Source organism: Aptenodytes patagonicus, chromosome 2, assembly GCF_965638725.1.
Source record: "Aptenodytes patagonicus chromosome 2, bAptPat1.pri.cur, whole genome shotgun sequence".
In the NCBI taxonomy this organism is placed as follows: Eukaryota; Metazoa; Chordata; class Aves; order Sphenisciformes; family Spheniscidae; genus Aptenodytes; species Aptenodytes patagonicus.
This window is the reverse complement of record NC_134950.1, coordinates 107,603,205-107,626,613: the sequence shown is the minus strand read 5'-3', so window position 1 is coordinate 107,626,613 and position 23,409 is coordinate 107,603,205. Positions and strand designations below refer to the sequence as shown.

General features: G+C 39.3%; 1 protein-coding gene across 2 annotated transcripts in view; it reads left to right on the top strand.

The window, feature by feature from the left end:
• The window catches only part of LOC143156766 (solute carrier family 12 member 7-like), a 70,962-nt gene that overhangs the window by 34,927 nt on the left and 12,626 nt on the right, over positions 1-23,409 (top strand). For both annotated transcript variants that reach the window (XM_076330707.1, XM_076330706.1), the window contains exons 9-19: positions 176-343; positions 1,756-1,854; positions 2,339-2,396; positions 4,858-5,032; positions 8,382-8,500; positions 9,687-9,785; positions 12,011-12,130; positions 14,177-14,281; positions 16,576-16,744; positions 19,662-19,857; positions 20,189-20,358. In XM_076330707.1, coding sequence (XP_076186822.1) covers positions 176-343; positions 1,756-1,854; positions 2,339-2,396; positions 4,858-5,032; positions 8,382-8,500; positions 9,687-9,785; positions 12,011-12,130; positions 14,177-14,281; positions 16,576-16,744; positions 19,662-19,857; positions 20,189-20,358 — 1,478 coding nt within the window. The remainder of the gene's footprint in view (positions 1-175; positions 344-1,755; positions 1,855-2,338; positions 2,397-4,857; positions 5,033-8,381; positions 8,501-9,686; positions 9,786-12,010; positions 12,131-14,176; positions 14,282-16,575; positions 16,745-19,661; positions 19,858-20,188; positions 20,359-23,409) is intronic.

The window sequence follows — 23,409 nt, the reverse complement described above, 5'->3', positions numbered from 1 at the left end:
GTATTGATCATATTGCTGCTGCATTCTTGGCTTTATAAGGAAAGAAATGCTGGGAAACATCATGATTTTTGTGTAAGAAAAACCATCTGATTCATAAGATTGTTGCATTCTCACTACTTAACATCCTGAATCAGAGAGATGACACTGGCTCTTGGTTTTTTTTCCCCCCTTGTAGATAATCTGTGGAGTACCTATTCAGAAAAAGGATCAATAGTTGAGAAAAAAGATCAGCCATCAGTTGCTGGATCAGAAGAGATAAAAATGGGTGGACTCCCTTATGTTTTTACAGACATCATGACCTACTTCACAATGCTTGTAGGGATTTATTTCCCATCTGTGACAGGTAGATACAGTTATTTTTCTTGAGTGAGGATGTGTACTTATAGCTGAAAAAAGATTTTCTTGTGTGTGAATGTTTATTGATGACACATATATTGCTAGTCTGTGTGTCCAAGTTTTATGTACCTAAAACTTTCTGGTGCTAGACAGACATAGCTGGCAGCTGGTTATTTTAGGGGGTTAAAGGACTTAAACAAGAAATCAGCTTAAGTGCTATTTTCTATGTCTGGAAAGAAAACAAAAGCTTCGTGTGTTACTAAATGCTTATTCAAAATAAGATGCATGCCTTTATAATATTTTTAATCTTCAAATGCATGAGAGAACAGTTGAGTATTAAGATGATTGTTTCAGGTATTCAAGCCGTGAACCGCCTGTGACTTGTTTAAATGTCCAATATTTTTTGCAACTGTAACTAGTAGAGACATTTTTTGTCAATCTTAAAGGTTAGATTAGTTGTATATCATTTTCCTCAGATCACATTTGACTGAAATAACCAGAGACATTTTTCTTCAAAAGTCCTAGCTCAAGCAATTGTAATATCAAGTAACAAAACAGAACTCTGATCGAAGTTGCAGCACTGTTTGCTAGTAGAATACCGGGCGGAGGTGTCCCTTCGTATTCTTGGCCTCCACTGTTCCCATTTCTCTACTTCAGGCTCTTTTATCAACATCTCATCATATCTGAGCCTGTGGTTAGGGTTTCATTGCATGGAGTTTGACAATGCTTTTGCACTGGAACATCTTGACATTAACTTCCATGTTTTTGCCTCCAACAGTGGTCAGTGCAATTCTAGGAAAGATGGCAGAATTAGTCAGTTATTGTATGATTTTTTTCCCTCCTGTCACAGTATGTGCTAGAAAACACTTTTGTTATCTTGTTAGATTCAAACAGGGATATGTACATGTGACTTCCTAACCATTCTTCTTGTACTTACTGCCTGATCCTTTCTTTTTTGTTTCTATATTTTTATTATTTAGTTTATGGATTTGCTTGCATATCTTATTATGCACGGTCTGTTTAGCAGAAAGTTAGTGCATTTGGTCACACTGGCTGAAATTGCTAAATCTCTATTGGTTTATAACATCCATCCCCAATATTTTGCTACTTATGTATATTTCCCCATTTTAAAAACGATTCTGAAGTTATATTTGAAAAAATTTTTTCATTTTTTTTACCTGTCTCTTTCCTGAGCTGTCTGGAATTTGTTCAGTCAACAATGGATGGTAACACAAATTTCTGAATAAAATGGTGGTATAAATTGAGGATTTGTGCAGGATTATAATACATTACTGTAGCCTGCTCCATTGATAATGATGTGTTAAATCAGGCTTAAAGTTAAATGTTCCTATTCTATTAGTTATTTACATGGAGTTAGTATTAATTATTTTTGACATATAAATTTGGTCTCTTTTTAAGGTATTATGGCAGGTTCAAACAGATCTGGAGATCTTAAGGATGCTCAGAAGTCTATTCCTACTGGAACAATTTTGGCTATTTCAACTACGTCTTTTATTTGTATCCTTTATGCTGTGACTTTTTTTTTCTAGTGCGCATTCTGTAGGTATAAGAGTATAGTTTCTTCATTGAAAAGTCATTAGAGTTGCCTGAGTATAAAATGAATGAAATCTAAACTGAAAAGAAATATTTTATATTTGTCTAAAATATAAATATTTATAAACATTATTTAAAATATCTCAAATTTTATTTGTATATACAAATGTTCTGTTGCATGATATATGAACTGGCTACTTCCAATACTTCACAAATCAACTGTGCATCAAATGCAGTTGTAGAGAACATAAACTAAAAAGTTGTAGCAGGAAGAATTAAAAAGACCAACCACAAAACAACCAGAACAAACAAACCAACAACAAAAAAACCCCCAATTCATTATCATGGACACTTTCATTTCATCCCTAGGTGAAAAGTGGTGTGTTTTCTCTCACTCTCTCTATAAATGATTATTTATAGTGTAATCTTCCTTCAGTCTCAGTAATAGATCTCTCCTGTATAGTGTTGTTTGGTGCCTGTATAGAAGGTGTGATATTAAGAGATAAGTAAGTCGTATTCAACTTCTAATTTTACAGGGAGTATGTATGATCATGGGTTATGTTAATAGGACTTATTAATGGCTCTTCTGGGAAATATTTATGTGATATATTTTTCTTTTGCTTAGGTTAAAACTGGAGGGAAAGTCTATCTGTTACACTGAGATGGCTGCAAAAACTGGTCAGGCTATCAGGCTGTAACCCTTCAGGAAGTAGAAGCAGAATCTAAGATAAATGTTTGAAGTAGAACTGTCCTCATAAAATGTTCTTGAGAAAGAAAATCATAGTTAGCATTTGTGGAGCTGATGGGTGGGGGTAAGGGGAGAGTGGTATTACTTTAGGAGAAGTAATATGCTTCTGAGGATCAAAGACAGAAAAATATTTTTGGCAGTTACGTGACAAGGAGAGTTCATGAGAGAGACTGCAATGCACCATCAGGCCTATAACTTCCACTGGATGTATGACTATTTTTTTGTTTGAAAAATATCAGTTGTATATCAGGAGTCATGTCAGTTTTCACCCATGTAATTGCCTGAGGATATTTGAGGCACAATGAATCATGAAGGTAATAAATGTAATGCAGATAAGCATGAACAGGATCTCCAGATTTTGATAAATTTCTCCCTTAGGAGAAGTTGAGTTGATTAAGATGAATCTGTTGGCAGGCTTCACATTTGTTTCCTTGCTGGTGCCTGGTTCTCTTTTTTACTAAGGCCCAGGTTTGCTTTTGGTGATGAAGGAGTGGCATTGGGGTATTGTTTGGAAGGTGAAGGAGATGATGCTGAGACAACTTATTTCAAAACACAATCTTTTAGTCTAAGTTAAAAGCTGGATTCTAATCAAAGCTAATACAAGAAGCACCAGGGAATCATTTTTACTTTAAAATAGTATTGCTGCATCAGTGAAAATCTGATTTCTTTTTCTTCAAAGTAAATATACAAACCAAATCAGGCTGATGCTTAAAAAACAGTAAATTAATTCTGAATTATAAATTAATGCACAGCCAATATCTATAAACTCACATCTTTGAAAGTAACATATTTGAAATTTACTTGGGGGTGGAATTTTGCCCAATCTGTGAGTGCAGGTGATCTGTCACTAGAGCAGCATGCATTGTAGCAAGAGCATTGAATCCATGTTCTTTCATTTACACTGCTGCCAGTTCTTGTTTGGCTGAAATCCAGTGTAACAGTAAAATGCGTGGATTTTGGTCTGGTTTAAAGACTGTTTTTTGGGGTTTTTTTCATTATGGATTGTCATATCTGCCATGGGAAAAAGTAGGTTGTACATCTTTCAGTGTTTGTCCTTCATCTTTTCAAGTTGTTCCTACCCAGTGTTTAATTAAAACACAGGCATTAGAATTTGAATTAAGAATGGATGTGTAGTTGTATAAATGTCATCATAGAAGCATAACGTGTTTTTTTTCTCCTATATCTTTAAAGGGTGTAGTTTCCCCTTTTTCCATCTCCTAAAAATAGTATGTAGCCATGCATCCAAGCTTGGCCATATGTAAGAATTTGAACACTGGCATGTTATATTAACCTGATTACTGTGTTTCTTGACCCTGTTTAAGAGCAGGTCTGAAAAGAGCTAAAGCATTTAATTTTTCTTAGCCTGTAGCCTTTTCTTTTCTCTGGTGTTTGTTTTGAAAAGCCTGAAAACATTGGGGGGAAAAAAATGCTATCACAGTATAGATAGTCTTAAAATTGATTTTTGGCTGCTTTCTAACAAAACTAAGAGGAACTACAAGAAGTTTTACTTGCTTTTAAAGCAAAAACGCAAGCGTGATGGGGGTAAGAACCTTTTTGTAGTTTACCCAAGATGTCTGTAAATGAACATAAACTTAATTATAAAAAAAAAAAAGCAGTGGCATTGGATGGGACACTCAAGACTGTAATGAAAACACCTTTTCCTGACTTCCACCTGCTTGTTTGCCATAGTCATTTAAAAATTGCATCAGGTAGCATGACAGTCAGAAGGCATGTGGATAACTTGAGATGGTTGTGTCTAGTAGTTTCTCTATTTACTTGTCCATATGTCAGTGTCACTCTATTAAAAGGAAAGGCTAATACTTTGTTTTGCAAATCTCCTGCTTATGCCCCAGGGTAGACCTGTATTACTTGTAGAACAGACTTCTGCAATCTAGTTCCTAGCAGTCACAAGGATCTTAAGGATGCATATGTAAATACTTTTGCTATTGCTGTTAATTCTGCAAAGTTTGCCAAGATACCTGATACTTGCTGCATGTCTGCTTAGAGGCAGCACTTATAATGAATCAATTATAATATGTTTTCTTTAAAACAGCAGAATAAAGAGAAATTGGTTGGGAAATCCTATAGTGCATACTGTGACACGGTGTTTATTGTTGAAAAGTGCTGTTGTCCAAAAAGATTGAAATGTGGGTGTTGAAGCTATTGTAAAAGATATTTTGATGCTTACTGAATTTTTTCTTTTTTTTCCCTTCCCTAAGGTTTGGAGAAGCAGTTAATGGAAATCTAGTGGTTGGTACACTGGCCTGGCCTTCTCCATGGGTTATTGTGATTGGTTCATTCTTTTCAACATGTGGTGCTGGTCTCCAGAGTCTCACTGGTGCACCCCGTCTGTTGCAGGCCATTGCAAGAGATGGCATTGTACCGTTTATTCAAGTGAGATTTTTTTTCTTTACAGTACTTCAAATATGGCTTATAGTCTGACAAAAAAAATGAGGTATTATTTCTGCTATTCCTGTAGAACTGTGAGGAAAAGACTTGGAGCTCAGTTCTAATTGTGTACAATAATAGATCAAGCTATTGTAGGACAAAGTTTGAACTTGGATATTTCTGTGCAATGCAATTTAATTATTTTTGTTCTTACACATAAAAGCTAGTGGTTCAAAGCTGAGAATATGAGTCTTCTATAAATGGAAATAAATGAACTAAGAAGCAACTAACAACTGAACTTCTTGACTCCAAGCTGTGTTTACAACTTGTGTTTGTGAACAGAGTTGATTTAATCTCACTATGGAACTGCATGATACTTCTCATATCATAGAGATAAAATTCTAATTTTTATTCATTTTTGTAAGCTAAATTAAGTCAACAAAGATGTAACAATAGAATACTGTCCCATGACTCCGAACATTAAGATTGTTCCGACATCCCTGTGCATATTTTAAAAATAAATAAATCAGATTTTTCTCAAAGGAAGTGAGTAAGGGAGCTGGCAAACAGAAGAAAAGAGAACTCTTGCTGGAAGATATTTAACAGAATTGCTGGGCTGCATCTGCAAAAACTAGACAACTAGAGTTGAGTTAAAAATAAACAAATAACATTCCAAAAGATGATAATGTCTAGAGAGGAAAGCTGTAATTTCTGTGGTGAAGCTTGGAGTTTGAAAGCTTACCTCAAATTGCCAAGAATAGCCAACAGTTGCACAGTGCAATGATAACCTACGAAGAACAGGTTCAAGTATTAAAAAAACCAGGATTATGTCCGCGTAACTATAAATATTTTGGGAACAGAGTTAGGGGACTGTTATCAAATTTAGCATGCAGAAAGAGATTGCAGATAGCACAGACTTTGAAGGTAGCTAGGGCTGAATTTAGGAGAATAGGCTGTTCTGTATGGAGGGAGTTCTGAGGATGATTTGGAGCACTTGTTAGTTTTTATATATCTCTCTGGGAGGTTTATATCATTATTTTGATACCTAAGTTATGTGACCAAACTTATGTTTGAGTATTCCCTACTTTACCCACACTTACCTCTGGAGTCTTGATCAGATGTGTGCTCTAGGTCACTGTCTCACATCTGAGGTTGGTGTGGTATGTTATGTTAAAAATGGGCTATTACTCTTGGTGAATAACTTAAGACTCTTCAGAGATATCTATAATCTATCTTCAGTGAGGGCTAGGTATAGAATAACAGCAGCTTGGTTTGGTTCCTGAGTTTGGGGAAAGCCTACAATGAGTCAACACATTGATGTGTGGCTTGAGAAAATTCCTCAGCTAGGATGTGCCTAGGACTATTATGAATGATGGGTTAGCTGGAGAATTTGAGTGGGGTTGGGGGAGAAACATCTGAGGAGGATAGAGATGTGCAGATATGTGGGAATGGGAAAATAAAAGAGGAAAGGACTTGCGTGAAGAGGGGGAAGGGAGTGCACAGGGAGTGGGTTAGAGGAGATGGTTGGAAAAGCTGAGAAGCAAAGCAAAATGGAAGAGGTAATGCTAGTGACTTTGGCAGGGTGGGTTGTCTTTTGTGTGTTGTGGGTTTTTTGTTGTTTGGGTTTTTTTAAGGCAGATCATACTGCTGTTGCCAACTTTTTTTCTCAGTCTTTAATCACTTGGTTCCATTCCACTACTGCTGTTTCCTTGGTCTGTCTGCTAGTGCCTAGTCTCAGTAGGGCTATATCCTTGATATTTTTTTCCCTTAGGTCTTTCTCTTCTTTTGGGCTGGAGGGGAGAATGGTCACTAGAAATGTACACTAGTATTGCTGCTGGGAGCAGGAGCCAGAAGGGTTAATGAATCAAGAAGTAAACAAGTTAAAAAGACAGCAGCTGCTGCTTCTGCAGTCCCTCTGCTGCCTGAATGTTCTGCCAGCAGCACTTGCAGCAATGCTACTGGTAGCAGGAAATGCAACTGCTGTGTCTCCAATTCTACTGGTTTGAGCTGCTCTGCACCTACAGTATTGGCAACTTGTTCATTGAGAAAGCTGTATCACCATTCCCTTGATTTAGGAGCATCTCTTCTACCATGGTGAAGACAGATTATGAGGATGTGCAAAAATATCAAACATGCTGCTGCTTTATTTCACAGTTGAGAGCCGTGGCGTATTCCCTGACTTGCAAGACCTATATCTGTAACTGGAAGTTTATACACTAAGTGTGCTGGGGTGGGGGTACAGAATTATGATGGAGTTTGACTTGTGAGTGGGAAGGGGTTGTAATGCAATAAATTGTAAATACTGGGTTGTATTGAGAGAGACAAATTAAAAATTTCACTTTTGTCTGAAGTAAAAATTTGGTACTTGGTGAGAGGGTGACAGTATGATTCTGTCTTACCAGGGTTAGATTGGAAAGAAGTGAAGAATTGGAAGGAAAAAAATTCGTGGTTTGGGAAGTGAGGGAAAGGGAATCCAGGAGAAGCAAGATATTTGAAGAGGGATTTGAGACTTGAAAAGTGCTTGCAATTTTGGAGTGATATAGCTGCTGCATGGACAATCAAGGAAATAAATGCAAGGAGATTAATATAGGGGCAAGCGTATGACATATTTAAGAAAAAAACAAAAGACTTGAAACATGAGCAGAAAAAATGGCATTTTAATATAAGGGAAGGAAGATTGATGGATGACAGGAAGCTAAGGGAAAGAAGGCAGTATGGAGAATGAGTGAGGTGAAGAACCTAGACATTTGGAAAGGAAGCCATTGTGGAAAATGGGGAGTGAGGGTTTAGTCTTTATAATTGTATGGAGGAGAATAAATATGGCTGGAACTTTAGGTGAGGCATTTTGCCATCCATCACCAGTACAGCTGGATAGAATTCTTCCCAAAGGAAATTACTACATGCAAAATGATTTTTTGGTAGGGCTCTGTGCAGGATCATAGGCTTACCTAAGTCCTCTTTAAAGATCAATATTTATGTTCGTAAGTACTGAGTTGATGCCTATTTTGTATGTTACAAAAAATACTGCCCTCAACTATATTAGCTTTTTATAGACTAAGCATAAATCTCTGATGCATGTGGATTTTAAGTTACTTAAGATTATTTCAGCAGCAACTGCAATAGTACTTTAATGTTCTGTAGTCATTGCTTATTTTAGTAAACTTTTTTCATATTGGAAATGTGTGGTTTTTGCAATTTTGTTTGTGGCTTTTTGTAGTATAGATTGCTTCATTTTCCTTTGTAACTAATGACTGTTTTTGGTTTCAGTTAGAGTTAGTTTGTGATCTGCACCATATTTCATAACTGTATAATGAACAGCTTTCCCTAATCTTACTGTTTACTTGAATTGAACTAGGTATTTGGTCATGGAAAAGCAAATGGAGAACCAACTTGGGCTCTGCTTCTCACTGCTGGTATTTGTGAAATAGGAATTTTGATAGCCTCATTGGACAGCGTAGCACCAATTCTTTCAATGTAAGTATGAATATGGTGTTTTGTGTTCTTAGTATTTTATTTTTAAATTAATGAGGTAATTATTTTTCTTTTTGAAATAATACATGCTACACTTTGTCTTCTAACAAGTTATATTCCTATTTGATCCTGGAGATAATATGAAACAACAAAATATTTTGGCTGGAACTAATTTCTAGGCACAAAAAGCTTTTTCCATGACAGAGTTCTTGAATGCTAGTAAAAATACATTCAACTTTTAAAAACCTGGATTTTAAAATAAAAATTCCTGCTATTTGAGCTTAAGTGCATCTAATAGAGGCAGACAAAACAATTTAATGTTTTAGGGTATGAACTGAACTTTATTTTACTGACTGTCTTGGAAGTTTATCCCATGTGTTATGGCTTGACCTTGGTAGGCAGCTCAGCCCCACACATCTGCTTGCTCACTCCCCCCCAGTGCAATGGGGGAGAGAATCAGAAAGGTAAAAGTGAGAAAACTCATGGGTTGAGATAAAGACAGTTTTAATAGGTAAGGCAGAAGCTCAGTATTACAAGCAAAGCAAAATAAGGAATTCAATCACTATCAATAGGCAGATATTTAGCTGTTTCCAGGAAAGCAGGGCTTCATCTGTAACTGTTACTTGGGAAAACAAACACCATTAAGTCCAAATGTCCCCCCTTCTTCCTCCTTTCCCTGAGCTCTTAATGCTGAGCTTGATGTCATACAGTATTGAATATCCCTTTCGTCTGTTGTGGTCAGCTGTGCCAGCTGTGTCCCCTCCACAAGACTACTTGCTGGTGGGGCAGCAAGAAAAACAGAGAAGGCCTTGATGCTGTGTAAGCACCGCTCAGCAACAGCTAAAACATCCCTGTCTTATCAACATTGTTTTGATTACAAATCCAGAACATAGCATCATATGAGCTACTATGAAGAAAATTAATTCTATCCCAGCCAAAACCAGTACACCATGATTGTCAGTTGTTTGCTACGTTTTCTCTGAAATCTTTGTTTGAGGCTCTATATTATGCTAATACCATGTTTTGAGGCCTAATATTCTGCAAGTATTAATTCAATCTGTGTCGTGTTCTGTTGGCCACTGAACAGTGTACAAGTTCCTACCCTTTTTTGGGTTGTGTTCAGCTTTTTAATGCAAATCTATCTAGTTAATTTCCTATTGGAAAATGATCTTTTTTTTTTTCTTAACAGGTTTTTCCTTATGTGCTATATGTTTGTAAATCTGGCTTGTGCAGTTCAGACGCTTTTACGGACTCCCAACTGGAGGCCTCGTTTCAAGTATTACCATTGGTAGGGAATATTCCTTTATTCAGAAGAGTTAAAACTAATTATGCAGCCCTAAATTGTTGATTTTCTTGCAATAATAAAACAAAATGTCCTTTCTGACTTAAATGAGTTAGAGTATGCAGTACATGAATCATCTTATAACAGCAATGTTTGTTTTCATGTGTTTGGAATAGAGCTAGTAATAGCTGTGATCGCAAAAACAGGTGGCTAATGTAGGGGGTTTGGGAAGGGGCTACAGGATGACACTTCATGTTGCTTATAAGCCGAGAGATCTCTGAATATGTGAGAATGAAGATGAAAAAAAAAATCTGTCTTTTATATATAGATAAGGAGAACTGATAAAAATGTTACGGAAGGTTGATACAATTTTCATTTTAGTTATGCAAAAAAATACACAAAACCAAAACTTGTAAAGGAAAAAAATCTCATTTAATATACATCAGTTCGCTCTTTAACAATCACTGTTTTTAAAATATGTCATGCTTTGAACATTGCATTTGATAACTGAAGTAGACAAGTGGATACTTGATAAAGTCAGTAAAGGTCAATTATACAAAAAGTGTGGGTGGTATTTTTTTAGTTTAGATTTTTTTAATGGCTTAAGAGTTCAAACATTTCAAACTAAGATTGGGGGACTTTTTGATTTTTTTTTTAACCAAATGTGAAAAATACATATGTATTTAATTAACAGTAACTCTATTGAGAAATTTTAGTGTTGAAATGCCTTGAAGACTAGAGCCTTTAGTGATTCTAGGATGTAAGAGTTGCTTATTATTTTTCCTTTTAAAGAATTGAGTGGAAATGAAATGTCACGGGTTTAGCCCTGAAAAATCTTTTTGAATATGCTCAGTAAGCACTTACTAGTTTGGCACCTAAACCTCCAAATACATCAGTGCCTGCCTCCCAGTCTATCACTGCAAACACCTAGTGGTATTTGCAACATCAAGAAGGAAAATGGGGGATTGCTGTCTTTTTGGTCTCTGTTTTTTTTTTTTTTTTTTTTTTGTTCCACCTCCCCTGAATAATCTGATCATGGAAGATGTATAGTAGGAGGTACAAAGTAGCTTAAAAGCTAAGGCAGGTGGGTAAGATGGGCAGCAAGAAGTAAGGGATGGACCATGGTGAAGAAGAAAAGCAAAGGGTTGTGACATGGTAACAGCAGAGTTTGTAACCATTTGGCAACAATTCTTTTTTATATTTTCCCCAGAGAGATCAGTGAGCCAACTGACTCACTGTATGACTACATAATCACTTCTAGCCAAAGCAGGTGTCAGGTTGCTTGGCCGAAATTGGGATGGGACTTTATTTTTTGAGTGAAAGTAGAGTCTTAGGTTGGCTAAGTCAAGCATGAATAAGCAGCTGTTATTCTTTTAGACAAACTACATTTAGATTGATGTCCTCAGAACTGGTAGAAAGCATTTCTTCGGTTTAAAACTGGATGCGTTTGGACTCAGTACTTGTATTGCTGAAGAAGCAAACTGAAGGTACCAAATAAGAGTTGGGTCTGCCGACACTCTTTATCAATACAGTGAAAGCTTGCTCTAATTTGGAAATCAGGTGAAAAGAAATCTGGGGTGTCATATGTGACTAAAAGTATTCACAAAACTGTCCAGTTCTGAGCTGACTTACATCTATCTTGAATAATAGTGTGGGCAAACCAGGCATATGAACTCTAATCTAGAAATGCTTCTGTAATTTTTTCAGCTCAGTTATTCTTTCTTTATAACCTTTGAAAGATTGTTTTTCTGTATTCTCTTCTACTGTCCTGTCGTCTTGCCTAAGAGACAGGCCACAACAGAAGTGGAGAATATAATTGAGTCAAATTTAATTTAAACTAATCAACTATTTTTGATGGAATTAACATAATGTTGTTTAGTACCATTTGAGAATTTTTTTAGCTTAAATTCAAATCAACAGTGAGTAAGTGATAGCAATGTGTTTTGAAACTGACCTTACTTGGAGGTACTGATAGAGTTTCAGAACAGACAAATGTAGTAAATCTATTGTTATATCTAGTTCAATTGCATTATTTATGTCACACAAAGGTTCAGAATGTAATTTTTTTTTTATAAACTAAAATTGGGATGATGTATTTTTATTTGTATAGTAGCTATGAAATGGCCTTTGAAGAAGAAAGGCCTTTCTGGAAGTTAACTTAAATAAGAAATTGACTTTGTAGAACGTTTGCATGCCTATTTAAAAAAATGGAAAAAAATGGTTTCTTTTAGGACTCTCTCATTCCTGGGGATGAGTTTATGTCTTGCCTTGATGTTCATTTGCTCTTGGTACTATGCTTTGATTGCCATGCTAATCGCAGGATGTATATACAAATACATAGAATATAGAGGGTAAGACCATATATCTTATTTATTCTATATTTAATATCTTTAACATTCAGCAAAAAGCACTTTTGTATAAAATAGATACAACTGAAGTAATAGAATTAAGAATATTCCTTGAAACAAGGTAAGATCCCATCTCTGTTAAAGGCTTTAAGTTTTCAGGTTCTAATTTCTCTGGAACCTCTGTTCCAAACTTCTCGACAGCCAGAACTAATCAAAATAAGAACCAATAAGGCTGGGAAATTTTCATTTGAGCAGAGATTATGGTGTAAAGTTTTTGGTACTTCAGGAACATCACCTTTTAATGTCAAGCAGCAACTATTACAAAACCATTACCTTATTATTAACTTGTGCTAAAGCCCAAAAACTCTACTCTCTTGTGTGGACTTTAACACTTTTTAGAATGAATCATACTGAACAATCCAAAGCACCCACTGAAAATTATCTGTTTTCTGAAGGCTTAGATAATCTTTAAATTGCAACTTACATTTGCATTGTATGCACTTGACAAGGGACACATGCGGGACCACACCTTTAAGAAATGCTGTGCAAGTAGGAGACTTAAAGAGCATGCTGAGTTTAAACAAAAACAAAACAAAAACAAAAAAACACCCACCCCCCCACCCCCCCAACTAAACAACATATCCAAACACTAAAGGTGATTATGATAAGTAATGTGTGTGCTTTCCCTTTCTAAGGAAAGGTACCCAATGCTGAAAGATTCTAGTCAAGAAAAATAGTAAGATCTTGGAGCAGGAAATAGAAGCAAGGCCAGTTGTTTTGATGAGTGATTAAGCACAGGTCTTAAGTGGATCAGCTGGTATAAACCGCTCCACCTTGTGGGTTCTCTATCCTTTAATATATCCATTTCCAGATTAGATGCCTTCCTGGATTGTAAGAGCTCCATTTACTGGGTTAATTATAAGGAAATTAATTTGCCTATTTTAGCCAGGAAGTCAGATCAGATGATAACAGTTCTGCTTGTATGTGTGTATGTAGGTATGCACATACATAAAACTATATGTACATCCAAATTCTTATACAGACTATATAAATGTTGGCACATAGCCAGCACACCTACCCTGTAGAAAGAGACTCTTTTTTGCAGAAACTTAACTTCTCTTCTCCCTGCCTTTACAAACGCAGGGGCTAATTTGGCAGTGGGGAGAAACTCGCACTGAAATGTCCTAAAAACTGGTGTCTGGAGAAAATCTCAGGTTTTATTTGAATTTTTGGATAACTAGGTAAAAGAAACTTACCCTAACAGCACAATCATGTATGTGTTAATTGCCATGTTGTTCCTTAATAGCTTTTGAAGTCAGTTTGGCTTATTTCATCTAAATTTCGAAAGAAGGCTAGAGGTAACAAAGTTCAGTGAGAATTCATGAATAAGAGGGAGGGAGGGCAAGGGAGATGGACCCCTTGCCGTAGTAGAATCCCCACAAAGGAGAACAATGTGTTAGCCTAGCAGTTCGTTCTTATTTGGTTGGCCACCTGGCATATAGCATGGCTTTGTATTGGGAGAAAGAGGAGTGGAAAATGTAGGGAGATTGAAAGTGGTCGGGAGGGTGGATAAAGCTTTTTAGGCTCATCTGGGAGAGAAGCTGGGAAGGAAAGGAAGTGGAGAAAGCTATAGTGGTGGTGTTGGGGGGGAAGATATAACACACTAATCCATACAAAATCAAGTTTCACTTATTCATTCTGCTGCTTTAAAACAATTCCTTTTAAGTAGCCCTCACTTATTCATTCTAGTGCTTAAAAGCAACTTAAGTAGCTAACGTGATTACAGAAAAGCTTTTGAAGTATGACTAAAATAGACCATAACAAATATTAATAAATACTTAATAAATGGTTCTCTTGAAGGGACCTGAGAGTGCTTCATCTTGGTTAGTCTTCATTCTTGATTTAAATATGCAAGATGAGTGTTTTTTCATGCATTCATGCAAAAAGAGTTCATTTTTTTTATGCCCGTTATCCCTCATGTGAGAAAATGTACTTAATTTGTATAAATAAATGGGACCCTGTTAATTGAATCTCTTCTGCACCCTCAAGAGCGGAAAAAGAATGGGGTGATGGAATCCGAGGACTGTCTCTGAATGCAGCTCGCTATGCTTTGCTTCGTGTTGAAGACGGTCCTCCTCACACCAAGAACTGGAGGTAAGTCCTATGCTTTCCAAGGTCACATAATTCTTGAAATGTGTAAACCTATTGGGAATATTACTGGTAAAGCTAGTGGCCAAAGTGAAATTCACCATTAAAGTAATGTTTTAACTTGGGCATGGCAATGATGTCAATGCAATAGTATTATTTTACCGCAATAGAATGTGACTTATGGTCAGCACGTAATCAACTTTCTTGGGAATATGGGCAAACTAACTCAAGTTAAATCCACGTGGTGTTGACATAGTTTTCCAAAGTGCAGAAGAATTTTAATGTTTGATTATTTATAGATTTTCAGATTCAAAGGAACAGTTATCATTGAGTCCCACTGTCTCTGTAAGAAATAATGCTGCAATTCCATAAGATTTTTTTGCTTATATATATATATGATCCCTCTGATGTACATTGTATAAATACACAGAGGATCCATTATTTGTTTAAATTCATTTTTTGTGGCAATCTTTTTTATATAGCTTTATTTAATAGTAACACTTTCTAAATTGCTTAGCTATCATTAAAACAAAATCTCATGTTTGCTGTCCATTTGTATGTAATGGGGTTAGGTGTCCATTACTATTTTTGCAATGTATTCTTTTTACTTGTTAAACTACCAATTTTCTCAAAGCCAACACAAAAAATTACTTAGCATTTAAAAACAAAAGAATGTTTGCACATTGTCACTTCTCATGCATGTAATGCAAATCAGAAGAACTCTGATCAGTGGAACGCACAAAAATAGTCACTAACGGTGATACTACCACAGAGTAGTGACTATAATTAAAGTATCCCTGGGTGCATGCACATGCAATGTTCTGTTGCCCTTCAGTGTAACGGCATCACTTTACCATTTGTCATGGGACTGACGCACATAGACAGTTACTATGGAATACATGAGCCACTGTCTTTATCTGTGTCTGAACATGGCATCTCAGAGGCACCAATGTAATGTAGCGGTGACTAAGAGCATTCCTGTTAAATGTCTGACATCGCTTCAGTTTCAGATGAGTTATCCTTCTGTTGTGTCAATGTAATTGCTAGAACTGGACCTTCTTGTTACATCTTACACTGCGCTGGTTTTGAGGCAGGAAGTACACTCCGACTCTTCATCGTTCTTTTGAATTTGTAGTAATGACAGAAAAATTATAAAATGCTGGTTTGGGAAAAGTAAGCAGATTGGATATTGATTAAAGGAAACAGAATGCATCCTCCTCAAGTATGCAGCTGAAACTGAACTTGGGGTGCTATCAGTGCGGTTAAGGGTGTGGCTGTCCTTTTGGAAGGACCTATGCAGGTAGAGGAATGGGTCAACAAGAACGTCGTGAAAGTCCAGAAGGACAAGTGCAAAGTCCAGTACCTGGGACAGGCTTGTCCAGTGCAATGGTACAAGGCTGGGAACCTGCTCTGGTGAGAAGGACCTGTGGTTCCCAGTAGATAGTAAGCCAGCAGTGCGCCTTGGCAGTGACACGCTGGACTGCATCAACAGGAGCATAGCTAGTATATTGAGAAGTATATTGGGAAATAATATTCCTCTTTGCTCAGCACTCGTTACAATCCATCTAGACTATTTCATCCAGTTTTAGGCACCCTAATGTAGGAAAGGCATCGCTAAGCTGGAGTGAGTTCAGCAGAGGACCACCGAGATGATGGTTGGGGCACAGGAGCATATCTCCTGTGGGGAGAGGCTGAGGGAGCTGTGCTTATTCAGCTTGGAGGAGGCTTAAGGGGAGTCTAAAAGCTGATGTAACTAACTAGTGAACATCCAATACCTAAAAGAAGGTTACTGAGAAGATGGAGTCAGACTCCTTACAGCAGTATATGGAAGGAGAACGAGAGAACATGATAGAATGGAGAAAGAAAAAATAAAAATTGAGATGACGATAGTCAAGCATCGAAGAGGTTACCCAGAGGTGATAATACCTCTGTCTCTGGAGGTTTTCAAAATCCGGCTGGACGGAGATGTAACAATCTGGTGTGCATTCAATGTTTAACCACTTTAAGCAGCAGGTTGCACTAGATGACCTTGGAAGGGTGATAATTTTGATTCAATAATTTCTCGGTAAAACTATTCTTTAAGGTAGCGTTTCAGAATGATGGTATGGCGGCTCATGTAGGTATTGTGTACCTGAAGTGATGTTGCTATTGCAAACTATGACTTCCTTGCTTGACAGTTGAATGTTTTGCATTGAATTAAGCACTTAATGTGCATTTTATTAATTGGTAATTCTAATTTTCCAATTCTTTCTTGCTTTTCTATATATATGTGCGTGTGTGTTTAACTTTTTTTTTGGCAGACCTCAACTTTTGGTCCTGTTAAACCTGGATAGTGAGCAGTTGGTGAAACATCCTAGACTGCTTTCTTTCACCTCTCAGTTGAAGGCTGGCAAAGGACTGACTATCGTGGGCTCTGTGCTTCAGGGAATCTTCTTGGATAAATGCACAGAAACTCAGAAAGCTGAGGAGGTATGTAAAAGACAGCTTACAAACACTTGTAACTTCCATTCGTATTTAAATGTTGAAGCTGGATAACTCATATCTTGAATTTGAACAGACTGTTGTAAAGCGTTGAATAAAACATCAATTTTTTTACTATCAGCACAATGAATGAGGATATATTAAAGAATAGGTTGGTGTGTGTAGCAAAATGTTTTATAAAATTTCCCAATAGGATGAGACAATGCTGATACTTCCTAGACTCTTATTTTCTTTACTATTGAGAGCCCCGGGCTCACAATCAAATTACAGTCTTGAAAAAACCAAGTGATAGATTTCTAACAAATTACCTTATAAAGAAAACAGATTTATTTAACAAAAAGCTTAACATTTGTCTAACAAATGCAGATGTGTTTGGCATAATTTCATCCTCTGGAGGTATACATGATATTATTTTCTACATTGTCCTAGAAATACATAGCAGAGCTAGGACTAGGAGCAGTCTTGCTGGAATCCTACTCTGTTGCTTACCTGTAAACAGCACCCTTCTTGAGATCCTTTTACTTTTTCTCTTCTTTTTTTTCCTTTCTTATTTATCCTGTATCTCCAGAGAAGGTAGGATGAGGTAGGAAGAAACAGTAAGTTGTCACATAATTTAAGATGACATCTAACTGTGCTTACAAACACAACTGAATTTAATTTGAATGTTTCTCTTTTTTTTTTTTTCCCCCCGACAACTTGTCAGTATTTGACTGTGCTACCCGATTGGAAATACGTAGACATTTTTGTGGGAAGCCCTTGAAAACACCTGAACTTAGTTTTAAATTGTCCCCTGAAGGAAAAAGGGAAGGTAATATATTGACTGAGCTTCTGAAGATCCATTGTTCATACGGCTTGGACTTTCAATGCAAAGCAAGTTTCCCTTTTTGTTCAGTCTTAATCAACTTGTGTACTTCTCTGTTTAATCCAGTATTGGGGTAACTCGGTATAGATAATTATATTTGCCTACCTACGCAAACTCTCCTACTCCTAACTTTGTAGAGCGGGGAAACATTTTTAGAAAATACCATGTTTCATGTATTTTATTGAACGCTATTGGAAAATCTGTTGCCTTTAGAAAACCACTATAAAGCCTACTCCAGAAGTAGGCTTTGGTTGCCATTACATCTTCCAGAACTGGTTAATATCTTCAGTGTTGTTGAAAAGAGTATCAGTTAAAATGGCTACTACTCTGATCCAAGTCATCTTCAAGGCTGTGTAAAAATGCCTGTGACTTATTCAGACCTGGTATCCCTCAAATAGATGAGCATTTGAGATGTTGAAATGGACTTAACAAAGCTAACTGCCCTTTTTCTCCCAGCTTTCTTTCTTTCTTTCTTTCTTTCTCCCTCCCTCTTGGTATTCAGACTTGTCCCTAGTGGTTTTTAAAATAACAAAGTGTGAAGCCAAATGGCCTAGCTGATATCACATGAAAAGGCTCCAAGAGGAGCAATTAGCTTGAAAATGTGGTGGGAAAAGCCTAGCAATGATATATTGTGAAAGTAATTGTTATTAAGCTGTTATTATCAACATGTGTGAGTAGAAAAAAAGACCAAGAATACAGTCAGGCCCTTGAAATAAAACAAAGGAAACCTTTGAACAGAAACTGTTTACCCGTGAGGATTTGAAATGTTACCTACAGTTAGCTTAACTTGAAGTCAACTACATTTTTGAGAGATGGATCAGGAGTGAATTTAAGGGAGACCTAGTGCCCGGGTTCTCTAGAAAGTCAGAGCTGGTGGTAAGATTGAGGAAACTATTGCTTTCAAAATGGAAATGAAGATGAATTGTAAAAGTTTGAGTGTCTGGAGGCCTCACTGGTTTTGCAAAATTTCAACTAGAAAATGTTTCTAGAAGATTTGTAGGAAATCAAGATTTCTCCTGTCTGTCTTTTAAAAAGAGAAAAGCATCCGTTTAAACTGATAGGCCCTTGCAGATATTGTTTGCACGGACTGACTTCTTAGCTTTGCTACCGATTTCTCTGAAGACTTTTTTTTCTCTACTAAACAGACTTTCTGATGTGAAGCCACACTGAGCCAGTGCCAGGCATTCTGTGATCAAATCTGTTCCTGATCGTTTTTGATAGGAGTGCTGGTGCTTCCAAAATTCCAAACTTTGATGTGCTGGTTCTTCCTTCTGTGAAACCATGCTGATCTCCCACACAAGTCATTGATAATGATGGGATTTCTAAAGTCGTGCCATCAAAACATAGTAAATGCCAAAGCTGATGTTCCCTAGTCAACCTTGATACCATTTTGAATGCTACTTTTAAACTACTTGGTTATGTGTCTGTATGTTTGTCAGAGTTTAAATGAAGGGGAGCCATGCTGAACTTAAAGGGGTGTTGGGAGATCTAATCTAGTCAGTTTATCTTGTCATTATTCAGCCAGTGATTCCAATTGTCTCCTGCACGCTTTTTTTCAACGTTGGGAGCCGATAAAGAATCAGCCTCTTAACATCAAAGTTGTTTAAGGAGCTTTGGCGGCCTCTTCTTCTGAAGTCCTTGGCATCACGTTTTTCCAACCCTTCCAATTCCAAAAGAAAGGACTCGTCATTCCAAACATACGGTGCTTTGTCAGCCAGCAGTTTTGACTTTACCCGAAGCAATGTGACTTTATTTATCTTTGTCAATGTGGTTTTACTCATATCTTGTTCGTTCCTCTTTGGAAATAAAAGGCTGGATAATTGAAGTAATGAAAAACCTGTGTGTGGTGTCTTTTGGGGAGGTGGGTTGTTTTGGGTTTTAGGTGTCATGGAATCATGTTCGCTCTTTTGGAATCAGCGGTTTCTTGATGTTGGTTGTACGTTATAGCTAACATTTTGGTCTTATTTAGTGCTGTTACTCCTTATGGTGTTTATTACCAGTGTTGATGACTGTATTTCCTCGTGTGTAATCTTCCTTTTGCAGAACGTTAAGGCCTTAATGGGCGTAGAAAAGACTAAAGGATTTTGCCAGATTGTGGTGTCTCCTAATTTCAGAGATGGAATATCCTATTTGATTCAGTCAGCTGGTCTAGGAGGGATGAAGCACAACACGGTCCTGATGGCATGGCCACAGTCGTGGAAGCAGACAGAAAATCGTTTCTCATGGAAGAATTTTGTCGGTATGTGCTTATTGACATTCTCCTATGCATTTGTAATACAACTATGCATGTATTTGTCATCACATGAGGAAACGCGATGCTGAACATCCAGTGGACAATTGACTATTTCCCCACATCTGATTTCATGTGGAGTGGGTTTTCTCAGCCCTCAGTCTCTTCAACCATGGCTTTTCTTGTTCTTCTCCAAAGCAGGTTAGTCATTAAATGCAGGATGTTCCTCTTTTGCCTCAGCAGAATCTGGGAGGATTTAAGCTTTTGATTTTAAAACAAAAACAAAAGCTGTGAATGAAGACTAGAAGTTCTTGATCAAATGTCTTGCTTTCCCTTGCAGACACTGTACGAGAAACAACAGCAGCTCAGCAAGCACTGTTGGTGGCTAAAAACATTGACTTATTTCCGACAAATCAAGAACGTTTTACTGAAGGAAACATAGATGTGTGGTGGATTGTTCATGATGGTGGTATGCTGATGTTACTGCCTTTTCTCCTTCGGCAGCACAAGGCAAGGACAATAGAAAATGGCTGGGATTTCATTTTCTAGCAATGAATAGTTCTAAGGGTTTCTAATGAAATACTCTTTCACCTTGATAGAGTTATGCATGGGGAGGTTTACACGGCACCGGGCCTGCTGGTGGCAGATGGAGTCCAGCTGTCTCACAGGGGGAAAAGGATCATGGCTCATGAATTGGCGGGGCTCACTGAGAGGGCTTTAAACTAGGTTCAGAGGGGGAAGGGGATAAAACCAGGCTCACTAGAGATGAGCCTAGGGGTGGCGTGCCGATGCCAGGGGTGAAATTGATAGCCCAGCTCAAGTGCATCTACACCAATGCACGCAGCATGGGCGGCAAACAGGAGGAGCTGGAAGCCACTGTGCAGCGGGAGAGATACGACTTAGTCGCCATCACAGAAACATGGTGGGGTGACTCTCATGATCGGAGTGCTGCAATGGATGGCTATAGAGTCTTCAGAAGGGACAGGGGAGGAAGGAGAGGTGGAGGGGTGGCCCTGTATGTTAGGGAGTGTTTCGATTGTCTAGAGCTCAACGATTGTGACGATGATACGGTTGAGTGTCTATGGGTAAGGATGAGGGGGAAGGCCAACGAGGCAGATATCCTGCTGGGAGTCTGTTATAGACCACCCAACCAGGATGAAGGGGCGGATGAAGCGTTCTACAAGCGGCTGGCACAAGTCTCTCAATCGCTAGCCCTTGTTCTCGTGGGGGACTTCAACTTCCCGGACGTCTGCTGGAAATACAACACGGCAGAGAGGAAGCAGTCTAGGAGGTTCCTGGAGTGTGTGGAAGACAACTTCCTGACACAGCTGGTAAGTGAGCCTACCAGGGGAGGTGCCTCGCTCGACCTGCTGTTCACTAACAGAGAAGGACTGGTGGGAGATGTGGTGGTCGGAGGCCGTCTTGGGCTTAGCGACCATGAAATGATAGAATTCTCCATTCTTGGTGAAGTAAGGAGGGGGGCCAGCAAAACCGCAACCATGGACTTCCGGAGGGCGGACTTTGGCCTGTTCAGGACGCTGGTTGAGAGAGTCCCTTGGGAGACGGTCCTGAAGGGCAAAGGGGTCCAGGAAAGCTGGACAATCTTCAAGAAGGAAGTCTTAAAGGCGCAGGAGCAGGCTGTCCCCGTACGCCGTAAGAAAAACGGGCGGGGAAGACGACTGGCCTGGCCGAACGGGGAGCTCTTGCTGGGACTCAGGCAAAAAAGGAGAGTTTACCGCTTGTGGAAGAAGGGGCAGGCGACTCAAGAAGAGTACAGGGATCTCGTTATGTCATGCAGAGAAGAAATGAGAAAGGCAAAAGCCCAGCTAGAACGCAATCTGGCCGCTGTCGTTAAAGACAACAAAAAAAGTTTTTACAAATATATTAATGACAAGAAGAGAGCCAAGGAGAATCTCCATCCCTTATTGGATGCGGGGGGGAACATTGTCACTGAGGATGAGGAAAAGGCTGAGGTACTCAATGCCGCCTTTGCCTCAGTCTTTAACAGGCAGACCAGTTATCCTCAGGGTACTCGGCTCCCCGAGCTGGAAGACAGGGACGGCGAGCAGGATGAACCCCCCATAATCCAAGAGGAAGCAGCCAACGACCTGCTACGCCACCTGGATGCTCACAAGTCTATGGGGCTGGATGGGATCCACCCGAGAGTGCTGAGGGAGCTGGCGGAGGTGCTCGCCAAGCCGCTCTCCATCATTTATCAGCAGTCCTGGTTAACGGGGGAGGTCCCGGGCGACTGGAGGCTTGCCAATGTGACGCCCATCTACAAGAAGGGCCGGAAGGAGGATCCGGGGAACTACAGGCCTGTCAGCCTGACCTCGGTGCCAGGGAAGATTATGGAGCGGCTCATCTTGAGGGTGCTCACAAGGCATGAGCGGGACAACCAGGGGATCCAGCCTAGCCAGCACAGATTCATGAGAGGCAGGTCCTGCTTGACCAACCTGATCTCCTTCTATGACCAGGTGACCCGCCTAGTGGATGAGGGAAAGGCTGTGGATGTGGTCTACCTGGACTTCAGTAAGGCCTTTGACACCATCTTCCACAGCATTCTCCTAGGGAAGCTTAGACAGGTGTACTCTGCGCTGGGTCAAAAACTGGCTGGACGGCCGGGCCCAGAGAGTTGTGGTGAATGGAGTTCAATCCAGTTGGCGGCCGGTCACGAGCGGTGTTCCCCAGGGCTCAGTTTTGGGGCCGGTCTCGTTTAATATCTTTATCAATGATCTGGAGGAGGGGATCGAGTGCACCCTCAGTAAGTTTGCAGATGACACCAAATTGGGCGGGAGCGTTGATCTGCTCGAGGGTAGGAAGGCTCTGCAGAGGGACCTGGACAGGCTGGATCGATGGGCCCAGACCAATTGTATGAGGTTCAACAAGGCCAAGTGCCGGGTCCTGCACTTGGGTCACAACAACCCCATGCAGCGCTACAGGCTTGGGGAAGAGTGGCTGGAAAGCTGCCTGGTGGAAAAGGACCTGGGGGTGCTGGTTGACAGCCGGCTGAACATGAGCCGGCAGTGTGCCCAGGCGGCCAAGAAGGCCAATGGCATCCTGGCCTGTATCAGAAATAGTGTGGCCAGCAGGAGTAGGGAAGTGATTGTGCCCCTGTACTCGGCCCTGGTGAGGCCGCACCTCGAATACTGTGTTCAGTTTTGGGCCCCTCACTACAAGAAGGACGTTGAGGTGCTGGAGCGTGTCCAGAGAAGGGCAGCGAGGCTGGTGAGGGGTCTGGAGAACAAGTCTGATGAGGAGCGGCTGAGGGACCTGGGGTTGTTTAGCCTGGAGAAAAGGAGGCTGAGGGGAGACCTCATCGCTCTCTACAACTACCTGAAAGGAGGTTGTAGCGAGGTGGGTGTCGGTCTCTTCTCCCAAGTAACTAGCGATAGGACGAGAGGAAATGGCCTCAAGTTGCGCCAGGGGAGGTTTAGATTGGATGTGAGGAAAAATTTCTTTAGTGAAAGGGTTGTCAAGTATTGGAACAGGCTGCCCAAGGAAGTGGTTGAGTCCCCATCCCTGGAGGTATTTAAAAGACGAGTAGATGAGGCACTTAGG